The sequence below is a fragment of the Talpa occidentalis genome, unplaced genomic scaffold, assembly GCF_014898055.3.
Source record: "Talpa occidentalis isolate TD23 unplaced genomic scaffold, MPIMG_talOcc4v2.1 talOcc4.5, whole genome shotgun sequence".
Classification (NCBI taxonomy): Eukaryota; Metazoa; Chordata; class Mammalia; order Eulipotyphla; family Talpidae; genus Talpa; species Talpa occidentalis.
The window spans coordinates 139,053,199-139,073,530 of record NW_023604861.1 but is presented as its reverse complement, the minus strand read 5'-3'; the positions used below and the strand labels follow the sequence as shown (position 1 = coordinate 139,073,530).

At 71.2% G+C, this 20,332-nt stretch overlaps 2 protein-coding genes across 2 annotated transcripts; both read left to right on the top strand.

The window, feature by feature from the left end:
• Positions 1-561: 561 nt before the first annotated feature.
• On the top strand, positions 562-3,997 carry RPS7 (ribosomal protein S7). Its single transcript, XM_037527051.2, has 6 exons — positions 562-616; positions 837-992; positions 1,192-1,335; positions 1,899-1,963; positions 3,441-3,591; positions 3,854-3,997. Exons 2-6 carry the CDS (start codon positions 846-848, stop codon positions 3,929-3,931), a joined length of 585 nt encoding a protein of 194 aa, XP_037382948.1. The 5' UTR covers positions 562-616; positions 837-845; the 3' UTR covers positions 3,932-3,997.
• A 4,963-nt stretch (positions 3,998-8,960) lies between these two features.
• COLEC11 (collectin subfamily member 11) lies at positions 8,961-17,968 on the top strand. Its single transcript, XM_037528572.2, has 7 exons — positions 8,961-9,030; positions 11,425-11,568; positions 11,854-11,925; positions 13,969-14,040; positions 15,766-15,819; positions 17,054-17,149; positions 17,577-17,968. The coding sequence occupies exons 2-7, from the start codon at positions 11,451-11,453 to the stop codon at positions 17,966-17,968; spliced, it is 804 nt and encodes a 267-aa protein (XP_037384469.1). The 5' UTR covers positions 8,961-9,030; positions 11,425-11,450.
• The last annotated feature ends 2,364 nt before the right edge of the window (positions 17,969-20,332 follow it).

Sequence of the window (20,332 nt, the reverse complement as noted above, 5' to 3'; positions counted from 1 at the left end):
CTGCAAGAGCACTGAGGCCTCTGACTCCTCCTTCACCCGGTCTGCTGGGTCAGAAATCCTGCCCAGCGCACAGTTCCTGCCCCTACAAGCGGCAAATCTCAGCTCCGAACCCCCTCCACGGGCAGCACCCCACTCTGCAGGCTGGACTGTTTCCGAGCTGGTTCCTCCTCCGGCTGCCGAGCACGTCGCGTCTCCGGCGCCACCGCACGGTGCGGGCGTGCTGGAAAGACGGTTCAGATGCTGAGGGCTGAGACCTGGCGAGTGTTCAGATGTCCCTGATGGCAGGTCCCGCCCTCAGAGCCGAGCGGGCGCGGCCGCCCCCGCCGGACGGCTGCCAGGCGGGGGCCGCGGGCTCGCCAGGGCCGCTAAGAGTCGCCCGCCGCGCAGGCGCAGGCCTCGGCGTCCCCGCTCGGCGCCCGGAAGCGGCTGGGCGGGCCGGCGCCCCCGACGCACGCGCCCGGGGCCACTTCCTGCGGCTCTCTAGGCGCCCGCCGCGTCTCGGTGGCTCTCGGGCCTCCACCCAGTCCTCCCGCGGTCCCGCCTCCCCCTTCCGGCCGCCGGGATTTGCCGAGCTCTCGCGAGACCGGGGCCTCTTTCCAGGCCGGCGCTCAACCAGGTGGGTGCGCGGCCTCCGCTCCGCGGGGCGTTTTCGGCCGGCTTCGGCGCAGGCAGGGGTCGGGGCGAGCGCCGGGTGGCGGGCCCTGCTCAGCGGGCGGGGATGCGGCCGATTCCCCGGCCCGGGGCCCCGGATGGCCTCTGCCGGCGGGCAGGGGCGCGCGGGCGGGCGGCGGCGGGGCGCGGGGGGCGGCGCACCCCCTCAGCGCGCCCCCTTGCAGGAGGACGCCATGTTCAGCTCGAGCGCGAAGATCGTGAAGCCCAACGGCGAGAAGCCGGACGAGTTCGAGTCCGGCATCTCCCAGGCGCTGCTGGAGCTGGAGATGAACTCGGACCTGAAGGCGCAGCTGCGGGAGCTGAACATCACGGCGGCCAAGGTGCGGGGGCCGGGGCGCCCCGGGGACCCGGGCCGGCGGGGGCGGCGGGGCCCGGGCTGTCCGCCTCCCGCAGCGGGGCTGCCCGCCCCCCCCGGCGGCGCCTCTCAGCCCGGCTGGGGAGCCGCGCGCTCGGGTGTCGGGGAGGGGCGGCCCGCGCGGCGCCCGCGCCCGCGGCTGAGCTGAGACCGGCCCCCCGCAGGAGATCGAGGTCGGCGGCGGGCGCAAGGCCATCATCATCTTCGTGCCGGTGCCGCAGCTGAAGTCCTTCCAGAAGATCCAGGTGCGGCTGGTGCGGGAGCTGGAGAAGAAGTTCAGCGGGAAGCACGTGGTCTTCATCGCGCAGGTGTGTGGGCCGGGCGCGCGGCGGAGCTTCCCACCGGGACAGCGGCGGCCGGGGCCTTGCTGGCTGCGGGAGGGGGCACAGCTCGGGGGGCTGCTCACGGGGGAGCCACAGGACCGGCTGGCGGAGCGTCCTGCGCGGCTGGGTCAGGTGTGGGCAGAGGAAGAGGCCGGGGGTGTTTGTAGGGACGCGCACAGAGCCGAGCCCGTCTGCCGTCACACCTGGCCCGGGTGCGGGCAGGTCTGGGCGCAGGTGTCAGGCTGCTGGGGCTCCGGGGGCGCTGGCGGGAAGGCAGTGGCCTGGTTCCCCTGAAAGGTCCCGGTGGGAGGGTGCGCGGGAAGCGGCGGCTCTCACTCAGCGGTGCGCTGCACCAGCTGCGGTTCTGCGGAAAGTGTGAGGAGGCGGGAGGCCTTCGCGGCGGCGCCCGTCGCTGTGCTCTCGAGCCTGGGACGATTGCGCTGCCGAGTCTGGTCTGCAGCGCCGCTTGGCTTGGCGGGCGGCAGCGCCCTGCGGGCTGGAAGGTGTCTTTCCTTGAACTTTGTCTCATGGTGATTCTTCCCTTGCAGAGGAGAATCCTGCCTAAACCAACTCGGAAAAGCCGCACAAAAAATAAGCAGAAGCGCCCCAGGAGGTGAGGGGTTTGCCCGCGTTGAAGATGTGCCTGGTGTCCGCCGGCGTCCACGGCGAGGGCGGGCTGTTCTGGGGGGCTCCTGGTTTCCTCTGGCTGTGTCATTTTAAAGTTAGTTTTGGAGCAAAACCCAGGCTGAGGCAGTAAAGTTGGGTCTCTGCTCTCGGGCCCTGGTGTCGCCTCAGGTTCACCCGGGGCGGGCTCGGAGAGTGGCGAGGCTGGGGGTGCTGTGGCCGCAGGTGCTGGACAGGCTTTGTGTCGCCGCCGCTGGGGCGGGAGTCGGCAGCGTGAGGCCAGTGTGGACGGGCTCCTCGAGCCAGGCCGTTGGGTATTTCAGAGTCTGGTTTCACAGGCCGGTTCAGGGCCTGCGCCCGACTCTAGGGCCAGTCGGAGACACCCCGCTGTGGTTGCCGCCGCCAGCCGGAACATCCTCGGAGGGACAAAGGGCCCCGCTTCGGGATCAGGGTGCTGGCCCAGGGTCTGCGTGTTGCCTGCGCGCTTGGTGGCGGTGCTGCTGAGGGTGGGGGCGGCGCGCGCAGCTGCAGAGGCAGGTCATCCTCCCTTCTGGGCTGTTCGGGCCGTGTGACTGGCCCCTCAGCGCTGAGGCCTGAGGGGTGACCTGAGTTGCTACTTAGTCACCTGCTAGAGGAAGTGGCTGCCGCCCCCCCCCCCCCCCCGCGCCTCCCTCCCAAGTCACAGGACGGGCACGGGCTCGTCCTCTCTGGGGCGGTGCTGGGTCTCAGGGCCCCGGGTCCTGCGCCTGGCTGAGGGCAGCGGGGCCTTGGTGGGCAATTGGGAGCAGCAGAGCGGGAGTGCAGGGGGATCGTGTCTGATCCGCTGTGGGGAGCAAGACCCCCACAGAGCACCCCACCAGCAGCTGCACCGACCAGGCGCAGTCTCTCCTCAGCCTTGACCTTGCGCAGAGCGGCCCCCATGTCTGAAGTGACCTTTAAGCTCATGGGCCTGGGGCACTGATGGGGGAGGCGGCCCCCATGATGGGGGGTCCTCGGGCGTGGCCACAGGAGGTGGACAGCACTTTGGGGCGGGCCTTGCCTCTTGGGATGGCGGGAACAGGAGTGGTGTCGAGCGCGCTGGAAGGGTCTTCGGGAGGTGAGCCCTGTGGCCGCGGGGATGGTTTGACTTGACCTCACTGGGGGGGGGGGGGTGCGGGCTCGGAGGAGGAATCCCGCAGCGGTAGCTGCGGTGGCGTAGCTGACCGGGCAGAGCAGGAGCGGACCTGTTGATAAACAGACGTACCCGTCCCCCCTCCCGAGTCCTGGAGGCTGAGTGTGCGCTTACAGGGCGTCCTGAGAAGATGCGCCAGGTGTGGGGTGGCCATTCGGGGCGGGAAAGCCTCTAGTTTGAGAAGCGGTGCTGACTCCACCTCAGGAACCTGGGTTTGTTGTGGTTTCCCGTCGCGCGCTCCCTTGGGGCTCTGCGGCACGGCCTGGCCGGGTCTCACGTTGTCCCCCGCCCCCAGCCGCACGCTCACCGCCGTGCACGACGCCATCCTGGAGGACCTGGTCTTCCCGAGCGAGATCGTGGGCAAGAGGATCCGCGTGAAGCTGGACGGCAGCCGGCTCATCAAGGTGCACCTGGACAAGGCGCAGCAGAACAACGTGGAGCACAAGGTGCGGGGGCCGGCGGCGTCGGGGGCCAGACGGTCATGCACGCTCTGCCCGCTGGGCGGCCAGGGCAATGGAAGCGGAGTGAGTCCCGCTAGACTCGCAAGGCCGCCTGGGAGGGGAGCCTCGGGGGCCTGTCACCCTATTCTGGGCGTCGGCACCGGCTGCCAGGAGAGGCCGCACCGGGCCCCGGCTCACGCCATCACTGGGCCTTCGACGCCGGCGTGTCGTGGAGCAGCCCGGCTATGAGTTGTCTCTTCTCTCGTAGGTTGAAACTTTTTCTGGCGTCTATAAGAAGCTCACAGGCAAGGATGTAAACTTCGAGTTCCCAGAGTTTCAGTTGTAAACAAATGACTGAATAAAATATTTAAAACGTTCTGGTTTGGGCACGTTTTTCAAAACTCGGGCGGTGTGGACACAGCTGTCTGCGTCTCCGGGGGCTTCCTGCCGAGGCCGGAGCATTTTGAGCCCAGAGCTGTAGCTTGTGCCGGCAAGTCGGACCTGTGAGGCACGTGCTCGGTGTCCGAGGGCCGGGCGGTGGCGCCTGCACCTGAGGACGCGGCTCCAGGAGCCCGGGGACCCCAGGCCTCCGCCCGCTCCCGGCCCCGGGAAGCCACTCTGCACGGGACGGCTCAGGAGGAGCCCGGCACAGGCTGCAGGGGTTCCTGGTAGAAACGGCGCTTTCCCCAGCGCGAGGCCTGGCGAGGAGCCGTTGACTTCACTGGGTTTTTACTATAAACGTGAAAGCTGCCTCAGCCGTTTCTAAGACGGGTCAGCCAGGGGTCCAGAACCTGGATCTGGTAGCCCCAGGCCCAGCCCCTGAGCCACGCCTTCCACCCAACTGCCTCTGGCAAGTCCAGCGCGAGAGCAGGACCCTGTTGCTCCCCCGTCCTGCAGCACAAATGCCACCTGAGGTGAAAAGTCAGCGCCGGGAGCAGTCGGGCCCTCACCGGGCTGGACAGTGGGGCAGGAGCCCGAAGTGGACTCCGGTTGTGCCGAGTGGCTCTCAGGGATTCTTGGACCTTGAGAGGGTCGTCCACCTGTCCTGTTGGCTGGGGTGGAGCGGCGGCCACAGTGCGGGAGGCAGCCCCAGGCCCAGGTTCAGCTCACCACACCCTGCGCCCCACCCTGAGGCTCCCGCAGCTGGAGGGCCCTGCCAGAGGGCCTGGTGGAGTGAGTGGGGAGGCCTGGGCGCTGGGCTGGTGAGAAGGCCGCCCTTGGCAGGCACCCAGGGTGGGCCTCTGCCTCACCCCTCTGCTCTGCCCCTTTCTCTGCGGAGCTCTAGAGCCCATCCCTCCGCTCCCCCTGCTTTCCCTTGTGCCTCTGCGGTCCCTCTCCCACGCCCGTCAAGGCTGCCCGCGCTGTCCTTGAGCCCCTGCTCCTGGCACGTCTGCCTCGGCCTGTTGCTCACCTGTAAGGTGATGCTGCCGCCTTGTCGTGTCCCGTACCCACAGTAGTTGAACTTTCAGGAGTGGCCGGTGGCTGCGACCCCACCACCTGTGGGCTGCTGGGGGGTGTTCAGTTCTGTCAGTTCCAAAAGCTTAAGAGAACTGGGGGCCCTCAGCAAAGTGCCCACAGGTCTGAGGGTGCGCGGGGAGAGCAGCAGCTTGGGCTCTGCACTCAGAGCCGCTCTCCCGTCCGTCCTCTGTGACACGGCCTCGCAGCCCCGCTTCCGGGCCCAGGTGCGCACACACTGCTGAGGGGAGCAGCGGGAGACAGGAGAGTCTGCTGCGCCCTGTGGGCAGCTCCCTGGCCGGGGATGGAACTCGTGCTGCAGAGGCTGCGGACAGCTTCATAGTGCGGTGCTTCACCTCCTGCGCCACCAGGGAGGCCCCCATAGAATATTCTTTGGGGTAAACAATTTTTCCAAGATGCTGTGGAACAAAGACGCCCCCGGAGCTGCAGGGCCGTGCGCTGCGCTGGTCTGGCTGGTGCCAGCTCGCCCCTGCCGGCCTCACCCCTCCACCCTCACTCCCTGCTCCTGCACTTCAAAGAGGAACCAGGTGCCCCGTCACCTCTGGGTGGGGCCGGTTTGCGGAAGTCCCCAGGCACAGGTGCCCACGAGGCCTGGTCTCCAGCCCGGGAGGGGCTCCTGTGCGCCTGGAGAGGTGGGGGTAGGCGCCCCGCGCCAAGGGAAGGCGGCCCGGCCCTGGCTCGCAGGGACTCTGGGAAAAGGAGGCCTTCAGGCTGGAGGGGGCAGCCCGGTGAATGGCCTTGTGGACAAAGAGTCCTGGGTCAGTGGCCTCCAGGGAAAGTTCCCATCCAGAGACCGACCGGCCTGTCTGGCCCGGTCCCCAGACTTCTCGGTTATCTCTGAGAAATGTAAACAGTGACGGAGGCCGGCCAGCTCTCGCCCCGACCCCCAGGCCGGCCACCGCGGGAGTTTGCGTTCACGACGGCAAAGGCCAGTCCCATGCCAAGCCTTCACGGTGTCGGCGAGGCCGAGGGAGGGAGCAAGTGGGGCTTCGGGGAGGTGACCGTCTCGCCCCGCCGGACAGACACCCCACCCGCTTCATCCCAGCGCCCGCGTGGGGCCGTGCTGCCTGCCCAGGACTGGGCGAGAGCCCACTGCTTGCAGCCACCTCAGCCGGGCAGGCTCCTCGCGGATGCCGGCCGATGAAAAGAGACGGTCGGGCCCTAGGGGTCTGTGACGCCTCCAAGGCTGAATCAGGGCGCCGCACTCGGGCAGAGCAGCCGCAGGAGACAGGCCGGGGCGGGAGGCGGGTGGCACCGAGCCCAGGGCCCTGTGATGGGCTCCCCCTCCCTCCCTCTCCCCGCTCCTGTGTTGTCTCCTGGCCTCCCTCTGCCCAATGATCTCCCCTGCATGGGCATTTACGGCATCCGTGCCCGAGCGCCCGGCTCTCGGCCCTAGGGTAAAGCCCGGGGGCGAGCCCTGGTGCTGCATTCCCCTCCCCCTGCAGGTGCCGCCCTTCGCCAGGCCCAGGGCAACCCAAACCCAAATGCGGTGTCTGCCCCCGTCCGGCTGAAGGCGTCGGGGCAGCCAGGGGTGCCGCGTTGAAGAGGGGTCCCCTCAGCACGATGGACGCGGGGCCTGGCCACTCTTGGGGGGCTGTTGTCACACAGCGCTCAGCAGCCCCCCTTCCCTGCAGGGTGCCCTCCTGGGGTCACCCCCAGAACTCCGCCTCATGTCCCCAGGGGCGTGGGACTGAGCTGAGTCCCCGGGTTGTTCTGGGTTGAAGGCGACTGTCTGTGGCCGCCTGCCCGCAGGTTCCGGCGGAGGATGGTGTGGCCTTCGGGGGAGGCTGCTCTGCGTAGCACTGGCCGGGGGCGTCGAGGCCGCAGCCGAGGAGGCCCAGCGAGGACCTGGCCTTCCGCCGCCCGAGGACGCCCGGGCCCGGCAAGGCTCAGGGGCCGGTGAACGCGGGGGCGGTGTGGGTGGAGGACACGGCTCCAGGACCCCGCGGCCCTTGACTCGGCTGGGAGAAGTACTTCGGGGAGCGCGGGGTGCGGAGGGGTGGCCGCTGCGTCCGTTCCCATCGTGCTCTCCCGGTCTCGGTGCCCTTCGGTTTCTGTTCACGAACTGTGGTTCCTGCCAGCGACGGGGCGGGGTCAGTCAGCTGCCTGGCTTCGCGGGGCGCTGCTTCTCAGGTGGCCTTTTTTTTTTTTTTTTTAAATAAACCAACTTAAAAATTTTTTTTAAAGATTTATTTATTTACGCAGACAAGAGCTGGGACACAGGCCAGAGGTGTGGGGGGTGGGAGAATTCACCAGAGAGAGCGGGGAGCAGAACAGGCAGGCTGACCGGAATACACTGCCGAGGGGAGCAGCGGGGAGACAGGAGGGGTCTGTGGCGCCCTGTGGGTAGCTCCCTGGCCGGGGATAGAACAGAGGCTGCAGACAGCTTCACAGCACTGCACTCAACCCCCTGTGCCACCAGGGAGGCCCCTAAATTTTTTTTTTAATTTATTTTTGTGTAAAAGAGCTGGGGTGCAGGCCAGAGTTGGGGGGGGTGGAGGACTCCCCAGGGACAGAGTGGGGAGCAGAACAGGAGAGGTCTGCTGCACCCTGTGGGCAGCTCCCTGGCCGGGATGGACTCAGGCCACAGTGGTGAGAGCCTGAGACTGAACCCCCAGGCCTCCGGGGAGCCGCAGGCGGTGTTTCGAATGCCGTCAACAAATGGCTGCTTTACATGATTTGCCATGGAATTTGCTAAATTGTAAGTCATTCTGCTGTCCTTTGGGGAAAACGCCAGCTGCGGGGAGGAAGCTGGCTAGAAGGCGGGACCTTGCAGCCTCGGGCAGGGGCCGTGGCGGGAGCGGGGCAGCGGCTCCGTCCTGGGCTCCCGCCAGAGCAGGGAAAGCTTCACACAGGTCCGAGCCGCCCGTCCAGGCAGCGTCAGTCACAGCAGCTGAAACAGAAGTGGCCCCACGTCGGCCCCTTGGCTTGTGGGCGCCAGCGCCCCGGGGCTCTGTGTTTGCCTCCAGCCTGCTGCCTTCGGTGCCGGGGTGGGTGAGAGGGTGCGGGCGGACGGCCTGGCTGGCCCTGCTCCGAGGAGGACGCCCCATCTTTCCGCCCAGTGCGAGGTGCATGTCAGCTCTTCAAAGAGCAGACGGTCTTCGCCAAGCTGGGGACACACCGCTCCAGCCCGTCTTTCTGGGAGTTTTTTAAATCGTGAAAGTGTTGAATTTTGTCAAATGCTTCTCTGCGTCAGCCGACGGGACGTGTGGCCTCCCGGTCAGCGCCCCTGGCGGCTGTGGCCCAGCTCGGCCTGCCCGCACCCCCGCGCCTCCTGTCCCAGCCGAGTCACCGTGGGGGCTTTGCCCGCGTGTCCCCGGGGCTGGCCGCAGCTGTTGGCACTCGCGGTGCTGGCCGGTGCTCCCTCCCCGGGCCTTGGGTGGACTCACCCTCAGAGCCAGCGGCCCAGAGGCCGGAGGCCCAGCCCCCCACTCTGGCCCTGACTCCACAGTCAGTGTCGGCCGTGGCCCCAGGAGGTGCCGGCTCACGCAGCGTTTAGGGAGACGGCAGCGCGGCCAGCCGGGGCCCCATGAGGGGCTGGGGCGGGGTGAGGCCCAGGTGGAGAAGGGCAGGGGGCTGTCCGCTGTGTTTCCTTCAGCCCGCCGGGCGCCAGTGGACGCCGTCACGCGGTATGCTTAGATTCTCAAAAAAGAAAAAGAAAATTGAAAAGCAGGAAGGCGAAAAAGGCGCCTGGCCTGGGTGAGGGCTGAGAGCTGGGGACCCCGAGGCCGGCCCCCCCGAGCGCTGCGTCCCCCTGGTCCCCGACCCTCTTCCTGCAGCAGGACCACGATGAGCCTCAGACAGGAAGCTGCCGAGATAAGAGCCGCCTGCCGATTTGCTGGGCAGCCAGCAGCCCCGCGCTGGCCTCTGTGGCCGGCGCGCTGTAAATACAGCCATGGGGGCCCGGGCAGGCGCAGTGTCCTCCAGGCCCCCGCGGTCAGGACGCCCTGCGCCCAGCCTGCACCTCAGGTAGGGATGCTGGTCTGCAGGGGCCGGCAGGAGGGTGCTGAGGCGGGTGGGGGGGGGGACTCTTGGGTCCCTGCCCAGAGGACGTGGTCAGCAGTCAGGCCTGAGCCCCAAGGGTCGGCTTCCCCCGAGGAGCCCGGCAGGGAGGAGGCCTGGCCTGTTCCTGGACAGACGGTGCACAGTGGAAGGGCCGAGCGCTTCCTTCCTGGCTCCCAGGACGTGCTGCTGCGCGGGCTGGGGGTCAGCGTGGCCTGTCCACGGGGCTACAGCAAGGACCAGGCGTGGGGGCGGCTCGGGATCATGGGGGGACTCGAGGCCCCTTTCAAGGGCGGCCGCCATCTTGCACCCAGAGACTGGGTGTGGGGCCGGGCCGGGCCGGGCTGGGGCGCCTCCTGCTCACGGAAGGCCGGGTCTGAGCCGAGGGCGGCCTCGCAGCCCCTGGCTGGCCAAGCCTCCACGGCGGGATGCCACCCCACACCACTGACAGGCTTGAGACTCTTTACACCACACAGAGCATTTCGGGGTGGCCTGCTTGCAACTGGAGAGCGAGGGAAGGCCTCTCGGGGTCAGAAAACACTAAGAACAACGTGAGCGTTGGCTGGGCCCATGGGTGTCGCTGGAGCAAACCCGGTGGAGCTCCCTCTGGCCGGGCCTTCGGGTCAGAGTGGAAATGCGCGACACCTGCTCGCTCGCGTCTCAGTGGCGCCACCTTTTCGGTGCTGTCTCCTCCGCTCAGACCTGGTCCCACCGAGAACTCCAGTGAGGTCCTCCCTGGCCTGCAAAGGGCCTCATGACCGCAGTTGTGGCCGGGGCGGCGGGAGCTGGGAGATAAGGACGCTGGCCCGCAGAGGTCAGCCTGGCCCTCGCGTTTATAAAACAAAATTCCTCCTGTAAGCGGCCAGGAAGGAGCCAGAGCCGGGGGAGGCTCCCGGAGCCTGCCTGCCCACCCCCGCCCCCAGCAGGCCAGCAGCCCCCGCGAGGAGATGCAGGGGAGCAGCGCGTGCGGGTGGGGATGCGTGAAGGGCCTGGCCCCAGGCGCCCCCTCCCTGCCCACCTCCTTTCTGGGAGGTGGAGCCTGGCCCTGAGGCTGCCCTTGAGCTCAGCTTCTCCGAGGGCAGCCAGAGTGCCCCTCGGCCAGGCCGGGCAATGCTGTCCAGCGGGAGCACCCTCCTTGTCAGCTGTGGCACGCAGGGTCCGGCTCCATCCGCAGTGCCATGGAGCGGGTGTCCGCTGGCCCGAGCCCACCGGCGCCAGCACAGAGTGGGCTGGGTCCCGAGAGCGACGCATCAGCTACCGGGCGGGAGCGGCTGACTGGCCTGCGAGACGCCGTGGTGCCCTGCGGTTAGGGATTCCAGGCTGGGGCCAGCCGCAACGTCCAGGCTGCGTCCCCCTCCAGGGAGCCCCCCAACAGGCCCACGCACGACGAGGAGGCGGTGACGCAGGGGACGCTGTGGCCGGGGTCTGGCCCCTGGTCAGCCAACGCACCGCTGTCCTCAGACATGGGCCGGACGCCGCATGGGGCCCCTGGTGCTCACCTGCACTTCCTGCGCAGCCCTGGGGGGGCCGCTCTGCAGATGGGGACCCGCGGTGTCCTGCCTGTTAAATGGACAGCAGGGGCGAAGGTCTGCAGCCATCCCCACACTTTGGTTTAAAGGACGTGTAGCCAGGCCACTGCCCCCGCGCCCTCTGCGTGGGCGGTGCCAGCCTGGCCCCAGCACCAGGGCCCCCAGGGCTGTGCCCGCTTCCCCAGCCCGAGATCGGGACGCCCAGTCCAAGGCAGAGCTTGGCCTGCCCGCTGCTGCGTGGGCCTTCTTCAGGGCCGAGGGGCCGGCGGCCACAGACAGAGGTTAAGGCGGGGGACCCTGGACCCTGGATTCTGGGGCCTCTCCCCATGCACGCGGCTTTCTCTCCCTCAGGCTGGGGGCTTCTCAAGCTCTGACACGGGGACAGAGGGCCGGGGTGTCCCCCGGAGCCACCGAGCCCACCAGAGGCCCCCTCAGGTCCAGGTGGCTCTCGGGAGACCTGGGCAGCAGCCCTTCCTGAGGCCCGTCATGCTGCCCTCCGTGCCTGGGTACAGCTGGGCATTTCCTGTGGACATGGACCAAGGGCTAAGCAGCCGGCTCCCTGCGTCCCCCCCGCAGCTCCCAGGGCCCCTCAGGTCCCCTCCTCCGTGGGGACGCCCCTTCCAGGCACCCGGGCCTGCTGCTGCGCAGGCGGTGCCTGTCCTGACCTCTGCTCCTGCCTGCTCCAGAGGCTCCGCCCGCCGGCCCAGGGGTCTGGACTGGCCGTGAAACTCACGGTGGAGGTTTAAATTGAGGGACCGGGCGTGAGCTTGGGGAGGGCCGGGCTGCCCGGTGCCCATGTCGGGTCTGGTTACTGCCGTGGCCCCTCGCACAGGAGCCCATGTCCGGCCTGCACTCACCATGAAGAGGGCTCAGCTGCTTGCCGGCCTGGCCGTGCTGTCGCTGCTCCTGCCCGCGCGTCCTCAGCAGACGCCCGAGGACGCCTGCTCCCTGCAGATCCTCGTGCCCGGCCTCAAAGGTGAGCCCGCCCTGCGCGGGGGGTGGGGGTTGCTGCAGGGCCGCCTGAGCCACAGCCAGGCCCGCTCGGGGGTCTCGGCAGAGTCAACAACCGTCGGCCAACCTCAGGTCAGCCTGCCTCAGTTTCCCCAGTTGGACATCGAGGGACAGGCCAGCCCAGAGGGCTCTTGGCGAGGGCCACGTGGTGGAGGGCGGGGCGGGGCCTGCGGACAGGCTGGGGAAGGGCCCGTGGGTCAGGGGCGGGGAGCGGCCGCCCCGACAGCCCCGACCTGTGACTTCTCCGCAGGGGATGCTGGAGAGAAGGGAGACAAGGGCGCGCCCGGCCGGCCGGGAAGAGTGGGCCCCACGGGAGAGAAAGGTACCCGCTGCCCAGGTCTGCCCAGCGCCCTGCGGGGTGGGGGTGGGGCGGGTGGGGCGGGTGGGGGCGGGGCGTCCCTGTGGAGACCCCAGGACCGGGCGCCCAGGTCCTGACCCAGAGACCTGGAGTGCGTGTGTGGGGTGACCCCTGCGAGGCCGAGGCCAGCGCCGCAGGCCTCCCTCCTCTGCCAGTGGGGCTGTGGTGAGTGTGACGCCCTCAGGGGCAGCCGTGGAGTGTGCGGGGAGGGGCGGTGTGCGGTCGGGGAGTGTGAGCACGCGCAAGGGGGGGTGTGTGGTTGGGAGCCCGCGAGTGAGGGGCAGGTGTGCTGTGGGGCGCGCGAGCGAGGGCGGGTGCATGGGGTTCCAGGCGAGCCCAGGACAGCCCTGCCGCCCCGCCCCGCCCCCTCGGCCAGCGGCCTGGCTGACAGCGGCTCGCGCCCAGCAGCGGGGCTCCAGGCCGGGCTTATGCTGTGCCTCCGCACCGCGGGCCCACACTGCAGGTCTGCAACGCGGGTCTACACTGCGGGTCCACACTGCGCCCCCCCATGCTCCCTGAACCGGTGACGCGCTGTGGGGCCAGGGGGCTCTTTGCTGCCGGCGAGTGGGGCCAGGACTCGGGAGAGGCGGCGGTGGAGCAAGGGCTCCTGGCCCCTTCCCCGGTGGGGGTGGCTGCACCCTGGGGCGTCCACCCACAGGACGCGCCGCCGGGTCTGCGTGAGCCCCGGGCGGGAACTGGGCGCCAGCGGAGGAGGTTTGGGTGGAGGAGAGAACGGGCCGCAGGCCCTACAGCAGCGGCGGCACGCAGTGGGGTGTGGGGTGGGGCCTGGGGGTCCGTCTGCAGCCTCGGGGTCGAGCGCAGGGCCGGGTGTGGAGTCGGGGCACCCCGCGGCTGCGCGCCCGTGCCCACAGTTTGCCTTTTCTGGGACCGCGGAGAGGGCCGCGGGGCCCCGGCCTGCTGCCAGCAGCAGGGGGGCCCGGCCGGCGGGGGCCCGGGTGTGTCTCCCCACGGACCCGCGCTGTGGGGTGGCCGGCCGGGTGCGGGGCTTGGGCCGAGCCCGCGCTGAGCTGCCGCTCGGAGTCTCTGAGGAGGCCGAGTTCCGGCGGCTCTTCCTGCCCCGGCCCCGCTGCAAAGCACCGAGTGATCTCGCCGTTAAAATTAATCGGAGCTCCCGGGCGGGCGGTCCCGCGGGCGCTGAGGGGCGGGCGCCCCTGTCACCCCAGGAGCGGTCGCGCAGCCCCTCCCCTCCCGCCGCCCCAGCAGATGCATCTCCCCAGCACACGAGCGGGCCAGGCCTGTCTGCAGAGCTGCCCCGCCCCGGGGCACAGGGAGCCCCTGGGGGTGGCCGGCTCCCCTCAGACCCCTCTGACAGCCGCTGGGCTTGCCGCCCCCCTGCCTTTCTGCCCAGGGCTAGTTTCCAAGAAACGTCTGCGAGTTAAATCGGCTGAGTGACCCGCCGTGGACTGTCCGGGGCGGGCTGCTTGCTTCCTCCCTGCACACAGGGACGGGACGAGGAGCGGCTGGCCGGAGGTGCTGGGGGCAGGTGGGGTGGTGGGCGGTGCCCACCGGCTCTGCAGTCCCAGTACATGGGGTTCTCACATTCAGCCACTTACACGGATGCAGACGCGGGGTTCTGTGGCCCACAAGCAGGCAAGTGCAGACCTGCATACGCCATGCACACACATGTAAGCACACGGGCGTGCATGTCCACACAGGTGCATGCACACACACTTGTGTGCAAGTTATGTGTACACAGCAGACACCCACAATCTGTTCATGTATGCATATGGGTGCCACACACACACCTGCACACATGTGCAGTGCACACACCTGCAGGGGGACACACACCTGCGTATGCATGTAGCCTGGGTGCACACACCTGTGCATACCTTGTCGTGGGTGCAGTGCAGTGTGTAGGGCACACACAGGCGTGTGTATGTATGTAGGTGTGTGTATCTGTGCACGTAGGTGCGGGTGCGTGCGCGCGAGTGCGACGGGCCAGGTGGACCCTGTGCATTGGCCCACCACCCTCTCTTTGTCCTGCAGGCGACTCGGGTGACAAAGGGCAGAAGGGCAGCGTGGGCCGCCACGGGAAGATAGGCCCCATCGGCTCCAAAGGTACTCGCCACCGCTGCCCAGGCCCCAAGGCCTTGCCGGCTCTTATTCCGTGTGCTTGATGCGCGTCCGCGGCTGCACTTGGGGCCAACAAGTCGCCGGGCGCAGGGCTGTCTGCCCAGCTCAGCTCCTGGGCACCGGGGAGACTTGGGGTTCTCAGGAGGGGGCGGCCCGGGCGCAGCAGGCATGGGGGTGGCTCCCCGGGGCACCCTGCCCTAGCCACCAGGAGGGGCGGAGAGCTGGAGACGGGCCGGCAGGTGGGCCTGCCTCAGCCCACAGTTCTGCCCTCGCCGGCCCCTGCTGGACAGATGCTCTCTGGCCCCAGCAGAAAGCTTTCTGGCTTGCCCCAGGCCCTCGCTGGACTCCCAGGAAGGGCACCGGGGTGAAGAGGGCAGTGGCCCCGGGGAGTCGTCCCAGGGGTCTCCCCCATCCGCCGTGGCCCTAGCAGGGGGCCGTGGCGGGGGCTCGGGAGGGTGCTGTGTCTGCCCACACAGGGGCCAGGTCTGGGGCGTCCCGACCTGCTGGTGGCCTGAGCTGCAAGCAAGTTAGGCGGCCACAGGCCCCTCCCCACCCCGTGGCTTCCGCAGGAGGGGCCCTTGGCCCCAGCGGGTGCTCTGCTCACTCTGCAGTACCTGCGTCCTGGCCGGTGGGGCAGCTGCTGGGGGTCGCTCATCTGCAGACGAGCAGGGCCGAGAGGGAAGGGGGTGCTCAAGGGACATTGCAGAAAGACGCTGGGGACATAAAACTGGCCGTTCTCACGCTGTCTAAGAGGCTTTGGCGGCGTGGAGTTGCTGGCACGGGGTCTCTGCTGTGGCCTGTGTCCAGCCCCCAGGGGTCCCCCGGCGTGTCCGCTCGCATTCCACGCGGACCCCGTGCAGCTCTTCCTGAAAATGGGATCGCGGGAGCGTAGCCCTCTGCCCTGACTGGCATCTCAGTGCCTCAGTGTCCTCAAGTCCCTTCGCCTCCTGGCAGAGTGCACGGCCTCCCGCTGAGGCTGGACAGTCTGGTGCGGAGGGCCGGTGCTGCTGCGGCTCTGGGGTGGACAGGCCAGTGCGTGCAGGGAGGGGTGTGGGCGCAAAGTGCTGCCGCCAGGGAGACCTGCGGGGCTCTGGCTGCGATGGGCCTCCCTGAGACTGTCCTCCGGGCCGCACTTCCCTGCCGGCGCCACGCCCCGGCGTGGACAGGCGAACACAGGACATGGCTGCATGGAGCCGCCCCTCCACCGCCCCTGCGGGGAGATGCGCTTCGGGATTATTCCTGGGGCTCGGGCATAAACACTCCCGTCTGATTTCAGAGGCGCTCGGCAGCTCCCTGCCGCGATTCTGGCTCTAAGCAGAGCCCTGCGGGCCGGGGTCCGAGCGGGATCGCAGGCCCCCACGGCCGTCTCCCCAGCGCCCAATGGCCGTGTCCCCCAGGCCCGCCGCGCCCAGGCCGCCCCTCAGCTGGACACTGCCCCCTGCCGACCGCGTCCTCCCCAGCCTCTGCCGGGTGGGCATCGGAGGGTACTCCGGAGACCCCACCCGGGGGCGAGGGCTCAGGGCCCGAGCCCCACGGTGGCCCAGCAGCACCTGGAACTTCCCAGAACCCACAGGAAGCTCTTTTGATGACCCCGCGGCCCATGCAGCCAGTGCTCCAAGCAGGGGGCCCCGGGACCCCACGACAGCAGGGCCTGGGCTGCCCCGGCCAGCGCCCGCGGGCCCGGGGACTTGAGCTGCCTCTCCCCTGCAGGCGAGAAGGGGGACGCCGGCGACGCAGGACCTCCCGGCCCCGGTGGAGAACCAGGTAGGGCCCGGCCCAGGAGGGTGAAAGGGTGAACGTGGCCCCAGGCAGGAAGCAGAGCCTCGGGCTGATCTGCCCAGACGCGGCCCCAGGCCACCTCCTCCCGCATGCGTCTGGGCCCTGGCCACCCTGCGCCCTTGCCCCTGCAGCCCTCAGGCCGCGCCGCGTCGGGCTGGACCAGGCCGCGCCCCATCCTCGCTCCGCGCCGGGCCGGGCCGGGTCGCTCGGCCTCCTGGGCTGTCCCGCCGCGGGCTCCTCCACCGACGCTCAACCCGCAACCCGGGCCGGCGCGGTGCGGCTGGCGGCCTGCGGGCACCCGGGCACCAGGCGCGCGGGGAGGCCCGCGGACGGGCGCCGCTGCTGGGGTGTGCGGCGGGCGGGTCCGGGGCTGGGGGGCGCGCAGAGCCCGGGCCCGGCACGGGGAGGGCTCAGCAGGGGCCGGCCTCGCGCCCGCTGCCCCCGGAGACGAGGCTGGGGCCGGGCTGTGCTCCCCGCGCGCCGCAGGTGCCTGGAGCAGCAGCGACACGGGGGCGCGAACCCGCGGCCGAGCCATCCCCCTTGCCCCCCCGCCCCCACCCCCCGCCGGCCCCTCCCTGCGCGCCCCTCAGGCCACCGCCCTCCGGTCAGGCCGGGGCGACTTGGTTCTCCCCAGAGCCCTCCCCGTGCCGCCCGGCCTGGGGGCCCTGCCCTGGGGCCTCGCCTGGCGCGTCTGCCTGGGCGCGAGGGCCCGCGGGCCCTCCGCCGGCCTCACCTGCTTCCCGAGGCCCGGGGGACACCCCGCCTGCCGCTCTGGAGCTGTGCGGACCTCGGGTGCCACCCTCCTGCCCCGCCACGGAGCCGCCCGCCCCTCTCCGGCCCCGGGCCGCGCTCCCGGTCGGCGCGCAGACCCTTCCCGCCGCCCACAGGCCGCCCGCCCGAGGGGGCTCCCCTCCGCTCGCCCCGAAGCGCCACTGCCCAGGCAGAGCCGGGCCCACCTCCCGCTGGCCAGCCCCCCAGGCCCGCGGCCGCGCTCCCACCGCCCTCCCCAGCGCCGTTGCGTCCTGGGGGCGCCCGCAGGAGCCGGACCCGCGCTCCCCCAGGCCCCTCCCGCGGCGGAGGGGTGTCCGGGCGCCCGCGTCCCGGTCCTCGCACGCTCTCCAACCCCCGGCCCGCAGCGCCCGCCGCGCTGCCGAGACCGCCCGTCGGGCGCAGCGCCCTGCGCGCGAGGCTTCACCTCGCGGCCGGCCGGTCTCCGCAGGCCTCCCCTGCGAGTGCAGCCAGCTGCGGAAGGCCGTCGGGGAGATGGACAACCAGGTCACCCAGCTGACCGCCGAGCTGAAATTCATAAAAAGCGGTACGTGCCCGAGCGCCCTCCCCCAGCCCGCGCCCCGCCGCGCCCGCACCTCCAGCACCCCTCCAGCACCCCTCCAGCACCCCTCCAGCACCCCTCCAGCACCCCTCCAGCTGGCAGGCCCCGCCCCCAGCCCGCGCCCCGCCCCGCCCCGCCTCAGGGGCTCCAGGCCCCGCTCCTCCGGCCCGCGCCCCGCCCCGCCGGCTCCAGGCCCCGCCCCGCCGGCTCCAGGCCCCGCCCCGCCGGCTCCAGCCCCGCCCCTCCGCCGCCGCCGCCCCGCCGGCTCCAGGCCCGCCCCGCCGGCTCCAGCCCCCGCCCCTCCGCCCGCGCCCGCCCCGCCGGCTCCAGGCTCCGCCCCCGCCCCCCGGAGGGCCCAGCGCTGGGCTCACCTGCCAGCCCCCCCCTGCCCCCTCCCCGCCCCCCCCCGCAGCCGTGGCCGGCGTGCGCGAGTCCGAGCACAAGCTCTACCTGCTGGTGAAGGAGGAGAAGCGCTACGCGGACGCGCAGCTGGCCTGCCAGGGCCGCGGCGGCCACCTCGGCATGCCCAAGGACGAGGCCGCCAACCGCCTGATGGCCGCCTACCTGGCGCAGGCCGGCCTGGCGCGCGTCTTCATCGGCATCAACGACCTGGAGCGCGAGGGCACCTTCGTCTACGCCGACCGCTCGCCCATGCAGACCTTCCAGCGCTGGCGCAGCGGCGAGCCCAACGACGCGGCCGACGGCGAGGACTGCGTGGAGCTGGAGGCCTCGGGCGGCTGGAACGACGTGGCCTGCCACGCCGCGCTGCACTTCCTCTGCGAGTTCGACAAGGAGCGCGTGTGAGGCCGCGCCCGCCGCGCGCCGCCCGCCCCCGGGACCCGCCCGCCCGCCGGGCCCCGCCCTGGGTCCGCTTCTGTAACCGGCATTAAACGCACGTTCCTCCCGCCGCCTCGCGTGGGGCAGCTCTACCGCTCCCGGCCAGACTTCAGGGGGGACAGAAACTCCGAGGGGACGGGCGGGGCGCGCCGGCCCTGGGGCTCCGGCTGTCCAGCCGGTTTCCGCCCGCGCCCGGGGTGAGGACCGTCCACCCGGGACCGGCCCCACGCTGGGCTCCGCTCGCCTCCCGGAGGACAGGCGTGGTCAGGGCCGCGAGGGGGCCGCCGGTCAGCAGGCCGCGCCGGACCTGCCCGACACCGCGTCACCAGGGCACCGGCCCGCGGAGGGCACCGGGATGGGAGCAGGGCGCCTGCGGGAGGACCCCACGGCCACCACAGTCCCACTCTGCACCCCGCATCCCCGGGGAAAAGGGGTAACACCCCCACTTCTCTCAGCAGCACAAGGAGTGCTCATGGGCAGAGCCGGGCAGGGGAGGGATCCCCAGGGCCTCCTGTCCTGAGGGTCACAGGTGGGGTCTGACCAGCGGCTCTACCAGACGCCCTGTAAAGGGAGCTTGTGCAGCTGGCCGGCCCGGAAGCCACGCAAGGCCCTGTCTGCTGCCTCCCGGGAAGGAGGGGCTGGCCGTGGCAGTGGGCGGCTGTCCTCTGTTGTGGAGACGGCCTCCCCGCGGGCAGGCCACACGCAGCCCTGCCCGGGCTGCCTGCCACACGCCCAGGGCGAGCTCGGGACGTAGGTGGCACCTGGCTGGCTGGGGCAGGCGTGGGCAGGCCCTGGGTGGCCAGGTCTGGGAGCCTGGTGGGCTCGTGGCCGGCAGCAAGGAGAGAGGACACACCCTGTCTGGAAGTTGTTGTGGACACTGGTCATGTCAGGAAGCCCCTGGCCCAGGCCGGCGCAGACCCACGGGCTCCCCGTGTCTGATGTGCGCCTGTGGGGGTGGACGCACGTTCTCTGTCTTCAGGGAGCAGGAGGTGGGCCCAGCGCCCGCCATGCAGGAGCCGCCACTGTCCACACCCGGCCGGGCAGTTGGAGCTGCAGGCCTGTGGCCCACCTGCCCAGAGCTGTGGCCTGGCCCTGGGGCCCTCGCCAGAGGCCCCTCCTGCCCCAGGCCGTGCGTGGTCAGGCAGGAGCCCAGGAGCGGCCTGGGCAGGGAGGGCGACAGCCTGACCCCCAGCAGCTGCAGGTCGCGGGTCCTGACCCTGTGTGCGTCCTTCCAGTCTCCCGGGGAGCCCTGGTCTCTGTTCTAGGGGCGCCCGGGTGGGGGCTGCGCCCACGGTGCCTCGGGTCCGGGGAGCAGGCCCGCGCTGGGGGGCCGGCTCACTCGCGGCGGTGCCAGCGGGGCGCAGCCCTGCCCGCGGCCTCGGTGCCCGGGCGGCCTCGCCGGGGTGGGCGAGTCACAGCCGCGTGCCCGCCGCACCGCCGCCCACGGCCTGGCGAGCCCGGCCGCGGGGCGCCCGGGGGCGGGGGCGGCAGGCGGGGGCGGGGGGCGGGGGGGGGGGGGGCGGGCGGGGGGGGCGGGGGCGGGGGCGGGCGGGGGGGCCAGTGCGGCTGGCGGGCGCTGCCCGGTCCGTGTGGCGGCGCTGCCCCCTAGCGGCCGCGGCAGGCGCAGGGCGCGCGGCGGGGGCGTGTGCGTGCGCGTGTGCGCGCGCGTGTGCGTGTGTTTGCACGCGCGCCTGCGGGCGCGGGCCGGGCGCGCGAGGACGAGGGCGGGACGGCGAGCAAAGGGCGCGGCGGGCGCTTCTCCGGCCCAGCCGCGGCGCCCGTGGCCGCGAGTGTCCGGCGGGCAGCGGGAGCGGTGGCTCCTCGGGCCTCCCGCGGGCCGGGCCGGCTCCCTGCTTCGGGCCGGACCGGTCCGCAGACGCAGCCGGCGGGGCCCAGCGCGGGGCGGACGCCGGCTCAGGAGCGGTGGGTGCGGCGCGGCCAGGGCGGGGTGGAAGGGACGCCCCAGGGTCACCCCGCGGCTGTCCCCGCCTGCGCGGCTGCGCCCCCGCTGCCATGCCCGCTCCAGGCTGGGCTCCAGGCCTGCGGCTGCAGGGCCGGGAGGGGGGCGTCCTGGTGCGAGGTGGGGAGCCCAGCTCCAGCTCCTCACGTCTGGACACGTGGGGGGCTGTCATCCTGCCACAGAGCTGTGTATCCTGGGGGCCAGGGGGGCCTGCTGCCCACCCGCGGGGGACGGCGAGGGTCCTGCGCGCCAGCCTCCCTCCACATCAGGGCCTGCTTCCCCGAGCCGCCCAGGGCAGCCATAGCCCCGTGTCTCAGGGCCCAGCTCCCACTGGCCGCCCAGGGCCCCGGGACCCTGGCATGTGGCCCGGA